Raw genomic sequence first — 17,472 nt, 5'->3', positions numbered from 1 at the left:
ACTAGCTTCTCGTGTGAATCCCGAAAAGTGCTTTGGCTAGGATCTCCCTGAAAGTATTACTTCAAGTAATATCTATCAGGATTTTTCATCTGATTTCTAATCAGTGTATTATCTCGATTATATATATATATTAACTGTTTCCTTTTCAGATTAAATATGTTTTAACTCTTTTTCAAAGTGTTTTAACATGTTTTATTAAGTATTTGCTCTTTTTTATAACTTTCGTTTATTACACTGTGGATTTCCTCATTACAGCCATTTCGTTAATAGGTGAGCAATTCCATGATATTATTTTTCCATAGAAATTTCTAGCCATCTACCTTATCAGATGCGATTTGCTTCTGATATAATGTAACAAAATAGGTTGTTTTGTACATCATGGACCTGATACGTTTTCTTAGGGAAACCCCCATGACCACGTTGTTATAGGTCGGCCATATTGGATACCGGGCAAAGCAAAATTGATAGTTATATATATATATATATATATATATATATATATATATATATATATATATATATATATATGGTATTTTTTCGGAGATTTTAAGACGAGGATTGATAATTTGTATAGTGTGGTTAGTCCATCGGTATAATAAAAAATAACGTTCATTTCTAGGTAACACTTTTATAGATGTCAAAGCTTCAAGCCTCAGTGTGGGCAAATTTAAGAATACAATTACAAATTATGTAAAACTTCTACCGGGTCGTGCCTGACGGAACGAGAGTATACTACACTCGTAATTAAAAAAAAGTTCCAGTTGAAAATTCCATACAGATCCAGGAGTTTAAGAAAAGGATTCCGGAGTTCAACAAGATGTTACATCTGAAGAAGACTATAGATTACATCGGTCGAAATGTTGTGAGAGTAACACTCAAGATAAGACCAGTCGTCTGAATAATCCGTATAATGCAACAATAAAATTGTCATAAAGCTAATTCATGAATTTCTCTTTTCTCCATCGTTTAGAATCTTTTTCATCTGATGATGAATCGACGAATAATCGAAAACGTTCATGACACATATTGAACTTATATAAAGATTTTTCGATTTTAACACACAAAAAAATAATCATAAGAAAAATAAAAAAATAGATTTGTGTGTTCGACAAGATTCACTAGAAGAAGCACGCGAGTAACCTCAGCTGAAACGTTGTGAAAATAGCACTTAAGATTAGAACACTACACCAGATACTACAAATAATATATAAAAATAGATTACATACCCAGGGTGCAATGTTTTCCATTCCAACCAGTCTTACAAATGCAGGTACCGTTATTGCAAAATCCGTGTCCGTCGCAGCGTGGATCACACGCTAACATATCGCACAAGCCGCTAGTCCATCCATTATGGCATACACATTGTTGGTTTTCGCAGTAACCATGGAAGCAATCCAACAGGCAGACTTCTGTTAATAATAAAAATAATAACATAAAAATAAAACAGTGTTCTTCTCCGATTGAAGAACTTTACCGAAAGCAGATGCAAAAACTGATGATCCATTTCGAAAAGACACGTGATCAATGCCATGATTTTCTATCGGCTTGGCTGACTGAAACCTAGGACATCAACATATGGTAGAAGCTTCCTTAAGTCATGCCAGACTACAGATACCCACTGTAAGCGTGTCTGCATGTGGAATTCTTGTGGCAAGAGTTGCGCAATCTACAACTATACCTCTACTGAGTGAACGTTATTAAATACCAGTGGCAAGTGCCAGTTCAGGATGACCGGAAACAATGCCGAGGTAAGCGAAGAGCACATGTAATGCCTAGAATTCTCACATAGTCACCCATCTGCTACTAGCAAGGCTCAATGTTGCTTAACTTCAGTGATCTGACGAGAACCGGTGTGTCAACGGGATTATGCTATCCAACTTATAATGGGTGACGGAATGCATCCGTAGTTATATTAGCTGTACTCCATGAAATATTTATTGTGCTTTTTATATCAATGTATATAATTTATTGTTTATAATAATAATAATAATAATAATAATAATAATAATAATAATAATAATAATAATAATAATAATTTAAAAGTTATTTTCTGTTTTGTTATCATTAGATTCTAACTTTATTTTTTATACTATAAAATTATGAATTCCATAAATAAATAACTTTATTTTTTATACTATAAAATTATGAATTCCATAAATAAATAACTTTATTTTTTATACTATAAAATTATGAATTCCATAAATAAATAACTTTATTTTTTATACTATAAAATTATGAATTCCATAAATAAATAACTTTATTTTTTATACTATAAAATTATGAATTCCATAAATAAATGGCGACAATACTTATAGGAGTACATGACCAAATGTAAAACCCCGAAGGATTTAGTGGAACAGAAGTCTATATTTCGGCAAGTAGATAAAATATTTTAACGTTGGAAGATAAAATTGTTGTTAAGTGTACTCGAACTTATATAATAACAAGCTATTTCGGCAAGTAGATGATTGATAAAATATTTTATCGTTAGATGAAATTCTTGTTAAGTATACTTCAACTCATATAATAACAAGCTATTTCGGGAAGTGGATGATGGACCTATATTTTAACGTTAAAATATGAAACTCTTGTGAAGTGTACTTGAACTTATATAATAACAAGCTATTTCATCATGTAGATAAAAGATAAAATCTTTTGATGTTGGAAGATTAAATTGTTGTTAAATGGGCGAGAACTTATATAATAAACATTTTCAGAAAGTAAATGGATAATAAACTATATTAACATGTTGAGATGAACCGCTTTTTGATGTATACAACAGCAACGCAAGTAGGTGGTGAGATAAAAGCTTAAACATCAACTTCCATAATTCCATAATTCTACAACTAACTTTGTCAAGTAAATTAGATTATATATTAATCAATATATTACATCTAATGCCATACAAATACACATACTATTAAGTATATATGTCATCGACATAAAGAAAAATGTATCTCAATCACGAATCATTTGCGGGTGTGTCATAAAAATTGATTGTGATTATTGTTTGTAAATAAAAGTGTTTTTAAAATGACAAGCTATTTCGTCAAGCAGGTGGAGCATAAAAACCTTACCGTTTGCTGATAAAATGATTTTAAAAATACCTAGATGTACAAAAAAGCTATTATGGCAAGCAGATGGAGCATAAATATATAATAACAAGCTATTTCGGCAAGTAGATGATTGATTATATATTTTATCGTTAGCAGATAAAACTGTTTATGCATAGTCAACTGATATACCAACAAGCTATATCGGAAAACCTGTAATTTGTAATTAAAGGAATCTAAAAGAAACTGTCTACCAATCACTAACATTTTGTCAACATGGCATAAACAGACCGATCATACATTTTTAACAAAGATTTAGCAAAAAAAAAAAAGCAATGGATGGCACTTGCTCGAAAATGTCAGTGTTATTGAGCATGAAAAAATAGAGGTTATTAATGTTCTTTCATGAAAGCAATGATAAAAAAGCACACATTTAAAGAGGGGGGTATAAATAATTTGGATAAATAAAACACAAAGGAAACATTTAAAGCTTGCAATGTTTTAAACATTTAAGGATAAAATAAGCAGACGAAGAACAGGAAATTTACTTCTACATAAAAACAAAATAAGCATGGAAATTTCCTCTTTCTTTATCAAAGTAGTAGTTGCAGGGAATGAGGAAACTGAAGAGGGAGGGCGTAAGAAATGAATACAAGATATCCAAGAGGCAAAGAGGAAAGGATATACTTACTTTCTAATTTCGAGCTATGCAGAATGTTAATAGGTTAAATTTGGAATTCAGAGTCGTTGAGCATACAAGCTATTTCGGCAAGTAGATGAAGCATAAAATGCTTAATGCTCACAGAACTTTTTTTCAAGCAATAATTCGTCAATGCTTATCAAGGCCCAAATAACATTCGAGGATAAGATGATTTTGCCAGGCGCATGGTGAGAAAATTCCATGAGTATCGTTAACGATAGTCGAAAGTAAGAAGAATTAAATATCAAACAAGAATTTATTTACATGAGAATTGAGAAACAACCATGTTCTAGTCAGCTGAGAAGCAGCCCTGTGGTATTATGTTCCATAGACGGACAGTTCTAGGAAACTTTGCTCATGAAAACTCTGTTTTATTTTACAAAAGGGGAGGAAAGAAAATAATTGACAATGGTTTAAGCTAGACGAGTTTTTATTGTGAATAATTTAACTATAGAGCAGAAAAAGACTAGCAATATTTTTTCAGTGAGGGTTGAGGATTTAATACATACTTACTTTCTAATTACGATCTATGTCTATGAGGTCATTTTTTTGTCATAGTCATTCAACCGTGCCATAGTTTAAAAGTAATGCATGTATTTAATGTAGGTAGCGTCAGGAAATGGTTCAGAATATTTAGGTTCAATCTTCAGTAGATTCATTTCAAAGACTGGAGAGATGGTACTTGAGGTACTTACTAAACATTCAACATTATAATGTTAGAATCTAGGATAGTGTGGTGCAATCCAGTGAAAGAAATGCCCCTCTCCCCTACATTTGGTGAAGTAGCCTACAAAAACGAAGTATCAATGCATATGTTATTTATGCAAATTTAGAATTTGATCTCATATCTAATTATTTGCATAAGAATTTGCCCTTTTAAATTTATTATGTTGTTAGATATATTTTGTACAGAAATACATCCGATTAGTATCGAAAAACAAAAATATCCGATTTTAAAAATAGCTTTTCTCCCTTATAAACAAAGAATTTTTACAAGGGAATATTTTATGTTACACCGGCAAGGAGATAATAAAATTTCAGCAAATCATTTCTTCTTAGAAAAACAGATTTATTATAATCTGGAAATATAGCGTAGTGTTAGAGCATTCGACTACAAATCCATTGTTTAAGCCCGAGTTTACCTGGCCGTTTTATTTCTATTTTTTCTTATTAACGAATTCAATTTACGATAAAAGAAGAGGTATCATTTAAAATCGCCGCAAATCATATCTTCATTTACATATTTCAAAACTAAACATTAATCAGAAGTGACTTTCCAGGGCATTCAGCGTCAAACTCAAATATCAGCTGACATAAAAAGGAGTGATGCCTTCATCTATGTTTCTCAAGAGGTAACCTTTCGGTCGCCTTCGACTATGCTCAATGGATTTATTACTGAACCATATTATAGTAAAACAATAAATAGATTTTTAAAAAATGTTTAAAATTCAAATATTTTAAATGTTGAAGAAGAGGAATATCATTATCATTATTATTTTTTCGGAAGGATAACATATTGAAAGTGCTGAATTTAAGCCTGAAAAATAAAATAAGACATTTAATAAAAGCAGAGAAGAAAATCATATTCGAGAAAACTGCAGCCTACGCATAAATGCTGAATGCATGCTTTAGCGTTAGAAGCGCAAAGGCAAATTGCAAAAAAAAAAAAAAAAAAAAAAAAGGCAGGACTAAGACACCAGGTAGGACAAACAGACAAACACAAGACGCAAGACAGACGGACAGACTCAAAAACAAACACAAGACAGAAGCAGCTATGCCTATCAAAACAAGAGAAACAAAGCAGTAAAATATAATACAATTAACAAAATATACTGCATATAACAATTTGCAGACATGTTTCAACTCAATTCATTTGGTTAAAGTGAGAGATGACAGTGGCTAATGACACGGACTGATGACCTGGGTGATCCAAGTTCGAATCAACTGCATTCCACAAAAATCACTTTTACTTTGGATGTTGGCAACCTTCACATGATTTTTCCTCTAAATATCTGATGTCTTTCTGGAAAGATTTCTGATTAGAAAAATATCAGGGAAACCAATGCCAACAATAGAATCTTAAAATTCAAACGATGTGATGATAATTTAAATAAAGTTTTATTTTTCTCCTAGATTGGTTGCCAAGACAAGGGAGGTACATTTCCAATGCTATCTTACCAATAGCAATAGGGTTTGGGTCGTAAAAAGAGATATATTTTGTTATTGTTTGAAACTAAGTATAATTTTCTCTTCCTCGGCAACCATAAATTAATGATTTTTTTTTCTAAGAGTCTGATTGCTTGTTTGATTGTTTGGTTTAACGGCATATCAACCCTTTTCATGTAATTCATGCTAAATCCAGTAATTTTGGAAAAGATAGTTTTTATGTTTTAACTTCTTTACATCTTCGAATATTGATTCATGCTGTTTAGTTCGGTTGTTTTGTTTTACAGCATATCAACCCTTTTCGAGTTCAACCATTTTAGCTAACGCCTTATGCTTCAAGTTCTCTATATCTTCAAATATTTATTCTTGGTGTTTGGTTTGGTTATTTTGTAAAGAGAAATGGTTGTTTTTTTGTTTTTTTTTGGTTTTGCAAAACATAATTGAGTTTTGCAAAAGATAAAGGAAAAAACAATGAAATCAATGTTTGGTACGTTTAAGCCAGAGAGCCGATATCTTCAGACAGCCTTATCTGGTAGCACCAAGTTATGGGTCTGATTACCTAGGTTTAATCCTTTCTAGACTGGTTTAAAAAAAAAAACTTAGCATTATAAGGTTAGGATCAAGGATAGTGTGGAGCAATCCAGTGAAAAATGTCCCCATCCCCTACATCTTGGTTTAGTAGCGGACTAAAACGGAGCCTTCAGGTGGTTCTCGACTTCTGTTTAACTATTTATTTCATTAATTATGTGTAAACCAATTTGTATATTCAAAGATGCTAAATTGATACTTCGTAAACCCTTAGCATTAGAAAGTGAAGTTCAAATGTAATTTGAGAAATCCAGAGTAATGGGTGCCATAGTGACTCCTTGGTTCTGGGTTTTTGGAAAATTCGAGGGTTCATACCTTCCCTCTCGTTAATAACGTGCAAGTGAACGCAGTATACCTAATTTAGAGTGAATTTTTGTGTTTGAGGTGAATATGTGAAAAAGTGACAATGCAAAAGCTAATAAATATATATCTATATACTTATAGATTGACCCCCCACCCCTCCAAAAAAAAAAAAAACTAGAAAAACGTATGGGTTTCTGGATAAAGCACTTGCTACAATCCAGTTGCAAGAAACACTTTTCTGGGGGGGTTACAGTTCAAGTCTTAGTGCTGGCGACGCTCAAAACACAATTGTGAATTATTTATGACTTCAAGCAAGTCATGGCTGATGGAACAAGGACATGCCAACTCCGTGGATTAAATAAAGGGTTCCGTTCAAAATTTCATGCAGATTCTTGAATCCAATAGAAGGATTCCCGAGTTCGACATGATACATCTGAAGAAGATTGTTGTGAAAATAACGCTCAAGATACGAACAGTAATAAGAATGAGCAAGAAAATTCAGTCATTTCTATAATTGAACAATATATGGCATGCATAAAATCATGTATATGCTTGAACTGTCAAGCAAATTTCTGCCAGGAATATTCAACAGTCCTTCTTTGACGTAGATCTTATTATAAAACTAATGAGCTAAAACAGTGCTCATAAATTACGACTTTATGAATACCAATCATAGTTTTGTTTCTGTTGTGCTGACGTATTCTTCCGTTCACTTTAAGGAGGTGAGCCCTCCAGGATTTAGCTTCGTTTTGACAAAGGTTTAGCTTAAGACTAATTGTTTGAGTTAATCTCACCAGAGAATGTCGATCTGGCTGTTCAGACATTTTTATGCTTGTTTTATTACTGCGAGGACTACTCAAAGCCCCAAACGAACACATGGTACTCCTGCAGAAGTGATACATAATATATTTAGAATATCATTATAATAATATTCTATGGTCATTAAACATGGGACAATTTATGTCTGAATCGCTTTAAAACCAGCTGGATGTATCCAATTGCGGTTGTAAGTCACCAACTACAAAGATGATTATACAGAACAATTTCTCTTCGATATTTCACTAGATAGATGTCAATACATAAAAAAGTGGAGGATTTTTACCATAAGATTAACAAATCCTCCTACTGTCACCCAGTACATCAGTAAGAAATGTTTTCACGATTCACCTGTAATAAATCATATTTCAATCATTTTTATTGACTATTTTTCTGTGAACAATGTTAATGTTTCAGAGAAAAGATTCTAATTGCGTGTCTGCAGTGAATAATTAAAATGTGAAGGTGTATCTACGTCTGTGATACAGATCAAGTACTCTTCGATATCTTACAAGATAGACCTTACAAGTTTATTCATCTTTAACTAAGATTGAACTAAGCATACATGCAGCTTCTCGCTTATGCCTGTTTCATAAAAACCATGTATGGAACGCCCAATTATTCAATAAATATATGATTATGTATATGTGATAATAAAATAAAAATAAATATTTTGTATAGTTCAGATATATTCTTATGAGTATCAATTTCCAGATAAAAATGCAGCCCAATCTTAAATATTAAAACCTGTAAAGAGTTATTTCCTGCATATAAATATTTCAGGCTATAAATAAATAAAATTAGAAATCAGTTCACAAGCCAAAAGCTTTTGTAAACTTAAAGCGAATATAAATATTGATATTGTATAGTAACCTCAATCAAATAAAAAGCCCATTACAAACAGAATAGGAAATAGAGCTTGTCATAAAATCAAAACCATTTAAAACTGTAAATTATAATTTACGATAATTTATTGTCCGACAGAATAGAAAAAAAAAACTAAAAATGTCTTTATCCGCAAAGAATGCATTTTTTCATCAGAGCAAATATCTTTCTTCTGACGAAAAAAAATGCATTTTTCGAAACTCACGGAATTAGAGAAATCTAAAGTTGTCCTTTATGAGTATCCTGTCGAACAATAAAGTCTTGCAAATTATAATCTACAGTCTTGAATTGCGTTATATATATATATATATATATATATATATATATATATATATATATAACTTGGATTATTAGAAGATGTACGTATACCCTTATTAAATAAATCACTCATTCTATATTTATCAATATATAGTTTTTATATATATTAATTACTCTATGTTTATATATATATATATATATATATTAATTACTCTATGTTTATATATATATATATATATATATATATATATTAATTACTCTATGTTTATATATATATATATATATATTTATAAACACGCCGGAAGATAATGTACAGGGTCCGGGGTTCGTTTCTTAGGTCGAGCTGAGCTGATGAGAGGTAGCAACTTTGAAACATGGATGTCCGTAGATGACGTTTCAAAAATAATACTCACACACACACACACACACACACACACACACACACACACACACACACACACACACACACACACACACATATATATATGTATATATAATTGTGAAAGCATAATTATGGCAGAGGTTTTTGTGTTTCAATTCAATACAGAATTGTCAGGCTAAAATGCATGGCATTCGGGTAAAAGTGTATTTTATACTAAAAACTATATATATATATATATATATATATATATATATATATATATATATATAGGGTAATAATAATTCCATACATTTTAGCCTCACGACTCCATACGGGAATGAAACCCGAAAGAATATGTGTAGCCTTATTTCAATAAATATATTTGCATACCTAGTTCTATTTATATATGTTTATTTACATATTATACATTGATTGAATTGATTCAACGTTCCATTGCGCAGGTTTCTTAATGACACGCAACTGAAGCATTTCACACATATTGATAAATTGGTAAATTTGATGCTTTTATCTAATTCTGTAGAAAGTGTTGATTGTACGGCGTGAAAGGAGAAAGGGTTATAATCACGTGTCTGTAGTGAATATTTAAAAAAAAAAACATGTGAATGATGATCTAGAGACTATTGTACGGAGATGTGTTGGTTAGAATTCATCGCACTGAAAGCAAGAAACGGATAGAAAATAGTTCCGAGCCAACTACTAATAATGTCGACACGAGAAACAGAAACGACGATAATAACAACACACAGTAAAAAAATTTAGTCGTTAGTATGTAATACCTTTCGAAATGCCATCCAAAGGATAAACTGTAACACAAAAAAATGGGTTTAGACATTAGTGGGTTAGATGCATTGCAAGCAGGTGGGATGGGGGAATCTGCGCAGAGGACAGTGTCTGAGGAATTAATTTGCGAATTGTGTTTTGCTTCGGTTTCTCAGGCAGCAGGGAAAAGAGTTTGCACTTTGGTCTAAAGGAAAACGTTCCTTGTAATCGAACAGAAAACTGAAAGTGAACATTTTTGGTAAAGAAAAGGAGATATTAGCTTGGTGCAAAAAATAACTTATATATATATATATATATATATATATATAGGAAATTTATTACTGTGAGTTCAGAATGAGTTTACATATTGTTTCAGTTAGAGGAAGATCCTCAAAACGAGGAAATATCCAACTAGCGTCGTCAGAATTCATAGATGAGTCCATCTATGAATTCTGACGATGCCAGTTTGATATTTCCTCTTTTTGAGGATCTTCATCTATGAATCCTGACGATGCTAGTTGGATATTTCCTCTTTTTGAGGATCTTCCTCTAGCTGAAACAATATGTAAACTCATTCTGGACTCACAGTAATAAATTTCCTATATACTGCTCTGGCTACACATTGAGCACTCTAGTCCGTGTTTTTCACCACTGGTATATATATGTATATATATATATATATATATATATATATATATATATATATATATATATATAAATTAGTTGATCGCAAAAAAACGAAATTATTTTCGCACCAACCTAATATAAAACAACAATAACAAAAAAGAGAGAGTAGGAGCATTGGAGCGAACTTCTCTTATTCGTAGTTAAAAAAAAAAAGAGTCATCGTTTCAAAAAAAAAATGTTTCATAGTATTTATTACCCTCTTCCCCCCTCACATAGAATAGCCTCTCCCAGTTTTATTATCAGTCGAAGTTTGTCTTGGTGAATATAATTATGTCAATCAAGGTTGGACAATGTATTACCTGACACGGTCCTAGAATGTCACGTTCCCAGATATATTTTCCGCCTTTGTTAGAGGATTGGTTATTGTTGTCGCATGAGGTACTTCTACAGAATAATGCCGACCAGTCTTTTTTTAGCTATTTTTATAGAAGCTTATAATTGGCGGTTGGAAGACGTAGTTCAAAGAGATATAGCCTAAGTCCCGGCGGTACGGTGGCTAAGTACGATATAAATGTGAGATATAATAAATGTATAAATATGTTATGTTCTTATTATCGTAATTGTGTACTCTGTAATTCATTTATTGAGCACCTTCGACTAAAATATTAGTTGGAACTAATGTAAACAATATACTTGCACTTATATATATATATATATATATATATATATATATATATATATATATATAATGGAAATACTATTCTGACGAGATAGAACAAACCAAGTTGTAAGTTCAGCAATGTTTTGTCCATATTGTAAGATGGTTGGTTGGTTGTTTTTGTATTACGGCATATCAACCCTTTTCGGGTTATTTAATGTCGAATCCAAAGATTTTGAAGAAAAATTTTTTTAATAGAATATATTTGTTGTTTTCACGTCGGTTTCTATTTAACCCATAGTTGGGACCCTAACAGGTACTACCACACCGGGTCAGAGTGGACCTGGGAACAATGGCAATTAACGGGTGGCTCCACACTCCCTAAAGCCCACAAGCTGGGGCCTCACCACTGGATATAGTTTAAGGTCATATCCAGGACCCTCATTGAGGGACTTTTACCCTCTGCCGGGGGGGGGGGGGGCAGTAGGCGTATTCTAATGCCCCACCGACAGGGCCCATATTGTAAGATTCTTCTGGTTGAACTAATTGAATATTTTCATACTTCTCATTACAACAAATATATTTTCAAATATTGTAATGGTATTTTATTTTTCAATTCATTCATTCGGAAGAAGTCGTACAATAAAGAGGAAACGTTGATGGATAATGTAACTTGCTTTGTTCCTTTAATCTCTAATATATATATATTCTCTAATATATATATATATATATATTCTCTAATATATATATATATATATATATATATATATATATATATATATATATATATATATACACAATATATAATATACTGTTTTGTTTTTAAATCCCCGAAACAGTGTTTCATGGTAAAAACCTGATGATCCCTTGAAAAATAAATTATTGGTACTATAGTAAATTTGAGACCGAGCTGATGCAGTGATTGCAGGTGGTTAAATAACTTACTGACTAGATGGTTTTCTAACGAATGATAAAAAATGATTTTTGTATAGTTTTAAAGGTTAAAAACTTCAAAGACTATATACATATATGTATATATATATATATATGTGTGTGTGTGTGTTCGAGTGCTTAAGTATTCAAAATAGAGTCCTGTGTACTTGTTATGTAGATGGTAATAATAATCAATTTAATTTGAAATAAACTTTAAAAAAAAAATTTTTCGTCAAGAACGCTTATCTTTCTGTGCTGTTCAGAAAGTTTATTTAGTGCAGAAAATCTGAGGTCACCGAGAACAAGTGACCTTTTCATGGATAACCTTTAATTGGATGATCTTATGTGTGCGTGTGTTTGTTTTTCTGAGTGGGTTGTTAGTGGGGAGTTAGTGTTTTGCTGGCAAATAATGCTAAGAGAATTGCAGGGGCAAAGGCCTTTAAAAAAATATGGAATATAGGAGATAGCAAAAGAAACAGTTTTGTGTACACATAAAAATATGCATACATATTTGCGTGTATATATATATATATATATATATATATATATATATATATATATATATATATATATATATATATATATACATGTATGTTTATACACACACATATGTATATTTATATGCATGTAACATTGTGTATACCGAGTATTGATGCAAGAATATATATATATATATATATATATATATCCCGTCGCCCGACGATTTCGATGGATGAGCTTCCGCCACAACTAAGTAACCCGGAAATCCACACCGATGATTTGTTTATAGCGGTGAAGGCTGAGTACATAAATACATACATATATCTACATATATCTACATATATATATATATATATATATATGTATATATATATATATATATATATATATATATATATATATGCAAATAAATATATATATATATGCATATATATATATTTATGTGTGTGCATGGGTGTGTGTATTTAAATATTATACATTCATTTAATTATTTTCTTTTATATACACAGGTTTCCTAGATCAGACACCACTGGAAAGCTGCATAACATATAAATATTTACGAACACACACACACACACACACACACACACACACACACATATATATATATATATATATATATATATATATATATATATATATATATATATATATATATATATATATATATATATGGTATCGATCTTGGAACGATTCCACGTGTGTTTGAGCAGAAAACAATCTACAAGTATTCTTTAACAAGTTTCTTACTTGGAAATTATTTTTTCTGTCGTATCATTGCCAAGAAGATTCAGTATTTGTTGATCCCATAATAAACATTGGTTGTCTTCATAATTGTACCTATTTACTACGCCTTCCCACATGACAGAGTTAGACACCAGGGTCGTTTTGTTAACGTGGAGAAAAGGTACAAAAATAAAAATGGTCTCAGTAGTGAAGGATTTCTCCTTCACCGAAAGAGAACAAGAAATGGAAGTGCAGCATCTGGAGAACAGATACTACACTTTGAGGTATTTATTTGCTCTCCCACTGAGCAAATTAGGCACAAGGCCGATTTTTAAAGTGTGGAGTGAAGGGGAAATGGGGACCAACTCCCCGGGGAGTAGGGGAGCTGGATAGTGACAATTGGTATGAAAGGTTGCCCCTACATTGACGAAGGTCTTATATGTGGGGTTGCCCCCACATATGGTCTTTGCTTGCAGTATCTGCCGGAACAGATACTACAGTTTGATCTTGACCAAAAAGTCAAGTAGAACCAGCTATTAAAGTGTATAAATGGCTGTCGGAGAATAAAACACGACTGTCTGAATCTGCTGTTCTATACTAGATTAACAAGTGTCGATTTGTGTTTGTGACGATTGTGTTTAAATATTAGCCTCTGTTCATAAAGCGAAATATGGAAAAGGCGAGGGTTCTTTCTGTTGCTGATCACTAAAATGAAATAAATCCTTTTTAATGAAGTCCCAATGTTTATAATTATTGTATGGCATAAACTATTCAACAACATTACGTGCAATTTAATACCGATTATAATTAGGGAGAGTGGCTAAATGAATAGTGTAGAAATGCTAGGGGATTTGCTGGGCAGAGTTCGCCTGCAGGAGGAGGCAAAGGAATACGCAAAGGAAATACTTCTATCTACGAGGTCACTAATTAGCGAGGTGCTGCGGTCCCATTTCGGACCCGTTTACCTCTGTATGACTGTCGCAGTTCCGATCTTCCCAAGGGAATACGCCTGCGCACGAGTTGGTTTTTTCGTCCGTACGCGCGTCGCCTCAACACCTGGCCATTGACGGCTGAAACCGTTCGGTCAGTCAGGGACCTGTAAGAGGCTCGATCATACAAGTCAGACCAACCTGGCCGGTCTGTCATTTCTCTTTGACTCGAAAGTGCGAGCAGACCATTTTTGCATCTTTCTAACTCTCTCAGAACACGACCCCGCGACTGAATAAAGCGTGGCTGCGACACTGTATTAACAAAAGAAAACGGAAAACGGATCAGAATCGTATTTGTAGCAGCAGCGGAAACTCTTTTGGCTGGAAATAAAAGAAATGTTATGCAAGCAAAACGGTAACACGTGCAGAATTCTTCTGGATGCAATATCTTCCACCAGACTGGTATCTTTCATTTAGCTGTTATTTTCCATTAAAAAGACGACTACCGTGCGGGAATATTACACAGAGAGATCATGTAACGCGAGTAAATTTTTAGAGTAATTCTTAATTAAGCATAATTGTAAAGGTAGTTTAAATATTTAATTTTAATCATTGATGACATTTATGAACGTAATTTTTTAAACGGTTAAAATAGAGAATAACTAAAAGATACAAACGTCATTCTGAAGGAGTAAGTCTGTTTATATCGTTTATGGTATTCCCGCTATATTTAAAAGAAATTCAGCTTTTTAGTAAAATTTAATGACGTAATAGACAGCGTGCCATTAAAGAACGTCGTAATTACCTCCCCTTTTTGATAACTCTTTTATAAACATCATGCTATATAGTGACATCTTCTTGAAACTATATGGAAAATGTGTTACGAAAATTAATAGTATAACAAAACTTGCATAATTACAAACTCTATCTCTCTGTTGCTATTTACAAGATAATATAAGTAGATTGTTGTTAGTATAACAGCCAAAAATAAAGAAACCAGTTTGACAGAAAATAATGCACATTCCTGAAATGTTGTTAAAAAATAATTAAAGCCAAGAAATTTCTGGATATTAAAGTCTTGGTCTTTGAGAAAAAAAAAAATGTCAGTAATTTCAAAAGCTCCGAATTAAACCCGATTAAAAAAAAAAAAGGTTTTAAAAAGAAAAGCTGCCGGGGAGAATGTTAAAAACAAAAATTAAAGTTACGAGCAAATGCGATAATGCAAAAAATAATTCTTAATTTCAAATTCAAAATAAAACTAATGCATTTCAGATAAGGTTAGATAAAGTGATCTAATTTTGAAGAGGAATTTTTGAACATCGAAATATCAAACACTTTTAAGGACTATTTTTTATTTTAGTTTAATTGTAAAGTGAAATTAAAGATACAATCGTAATCATTGGTGAACTTTACGACATTTTTAATGGGGTTAAAAGTAATAGGCTTTGTATACAAACGTGCAATTATATATTGAACATATGAACTTACTTCTTGAGATTTTTCTAAGTCAGTCATAAATATAATTCAAATTGACAAATAAAACTTTTTTCGTTAATTAATGTATATAATTCAAATTGACAAATAAAACTTTTTTCATTAATTAATTTTACACCAATTAATTTTTTTAATCAAGCTAAAAGTAGCTTAGTCAACATTAAGGCTATTTGTGTCCACTTTTGTAAATCCAATAAAATACATTTTCATTTCTCTCTCTCTTTATATATATATATATATATATATATATATATATATATATATATATTGTTGACGGCTACATTCTTGTATATATATATATATATATATATATATATATATATATATATATATATATATATATATATATATATATATAAAAGAATGTAGCCTTCAATAATTGTGGAGTTTTCAGACTTTTATCATTTTTTATCTTAAAATATTTTTATAATGTGTTTCAAGCCTTGTTCAACTCTCTTCAGATATTTTTTATATAAAGGGTTTTTTTAAAAGTGAAAGTTTGAAAAGTCATTTTGGAAAATTTTTTAACTCTGACAAAACTGATTGTGTTTTTCAGAGAAATGCCAATCTCAGACTTTTTGTCACCAATAATCGTTGTGTTGCTCTAGAGTTCAATCAGATTAAGTCTATTTAGTAGGCGAGAGGGCTTTTGGTCTATTTGATGAAGATTTGTATGGATTTTTTTATGATTCTCTTTCTTTTTGATGTATGTGTATGTGTGTGTCAGTGTGTGCCTGTGTGTTAAGGTGAGAGTTGCCTGTTGTGCGTGTCTTGACCCACACACATTCACGCACACACACGCACAGCGGACAACTCTCGCCTTAACACACAGGCACACACTGACGCACACATAAAAAAGAAAGATATATAAAAACTAAAATATTTACTACAAAACATAACAGCGTTTTCATGCTTAAAAAACCCTCATAACCTTGAAACTACTATATATATATATATATATATATATATATATGCGTGTGTGTATGTTCGTGTGTGTATATATTCTTATGTTTCTAAAGTTTTATTACTAAAACCCATAAGACGTTTAGTTTCATCCTATGAAGTAATCAGCAATTATATAGTAATGCTAATTTTTAGCGTAACTTTCTGGTCATTATGCTAACAGTTTTTTCTTCTGATAAGAAGAATTAGCATTCTTTGAAACTCCGCGGATTAAGGATTATCTAACACACTAGTTTTGGATTATTCTGCCGAATAATAAAAGCTATTTGTAAATTTCTACTGTAGAGCTGTTCTTACTAATAATATATATATATATATATATATATATATATATATATATATATATATATATATATATATATATAATATATAAGATATACTAAGATATATATCTTATATATATATATATATAAGATATACTAAGATATATATCTTATATATATATATAAGATATACTAAGATATATATCTTATATGTATATATATAAGATATACTAAGATATATATCTTATATATATATATATATAAGATATACAAAGATATATATCTTATATATATATATATAAGATATACTAAGATATATATCTTATATATATATATATATATATATATATATATAAGATATATATCTTAGTACCTGACGAATCCTAGCGTGAATGAAACGCGGAATATTCTGTGTAGCTTTATTGCTATATATATATTTTATAACTTATTACCTAGCTCTACCTATGCATTGATCACTGTTGAAGTAAA

The 17,472-nt window shown here is 31.1% G+C and overlaps 1 protein-coding gene across 20 annotated transcripts in view; it reads right to left on the bottom strand.

Annotated features, from left to right (window-relative positions):
* The window catches only part of LOC145259277 (teneurin-m-like), a 694,747-nt gene that overhangs the window by 264,125 nt on the left and 413,150 nt on the right, over nucleotides 1-17,472 (bottom strand). For 17 of the 20 annotated variants that reach the window (XM_080117118.1, XM_080117125.1, XM_080117123.1 and 14 more), the window contains one exon: nucleotides 1,227-1,409. In XM_080117118.1, the coding sequence (XP_079973244.1) occupies nucleotides 1,227-1,409 (183 nt within the window). Of the gene's footprint in view, nucleotides 1-1,226; nucleotides 1,410-9,927; nucleotides 9,955-17,472 lie in introns of all 20 variants that reach the window. The other 3 variants (XM_080117129.1, XM_080117134.1, XM_080117131.1) reach the window with 1 other exon arrangement.

This window comes from Euprymna scolopes, chromosome 34 (genome assembly GCF_053919585.1).
Source record: "Euprymna scolopes isolate OS-2025 chromosome 34, ASM5391958v1, whole genome shotgun sequence".
NCBI lineage: Eukaryota > Metazoa > Mollusca > Cephalopoda > Sepiida > Sepiolidae > Euprymna > Euprymna scolopes.
This window is presented reverse-complemented; position numbering and strand designations above follow the sequence as displayed.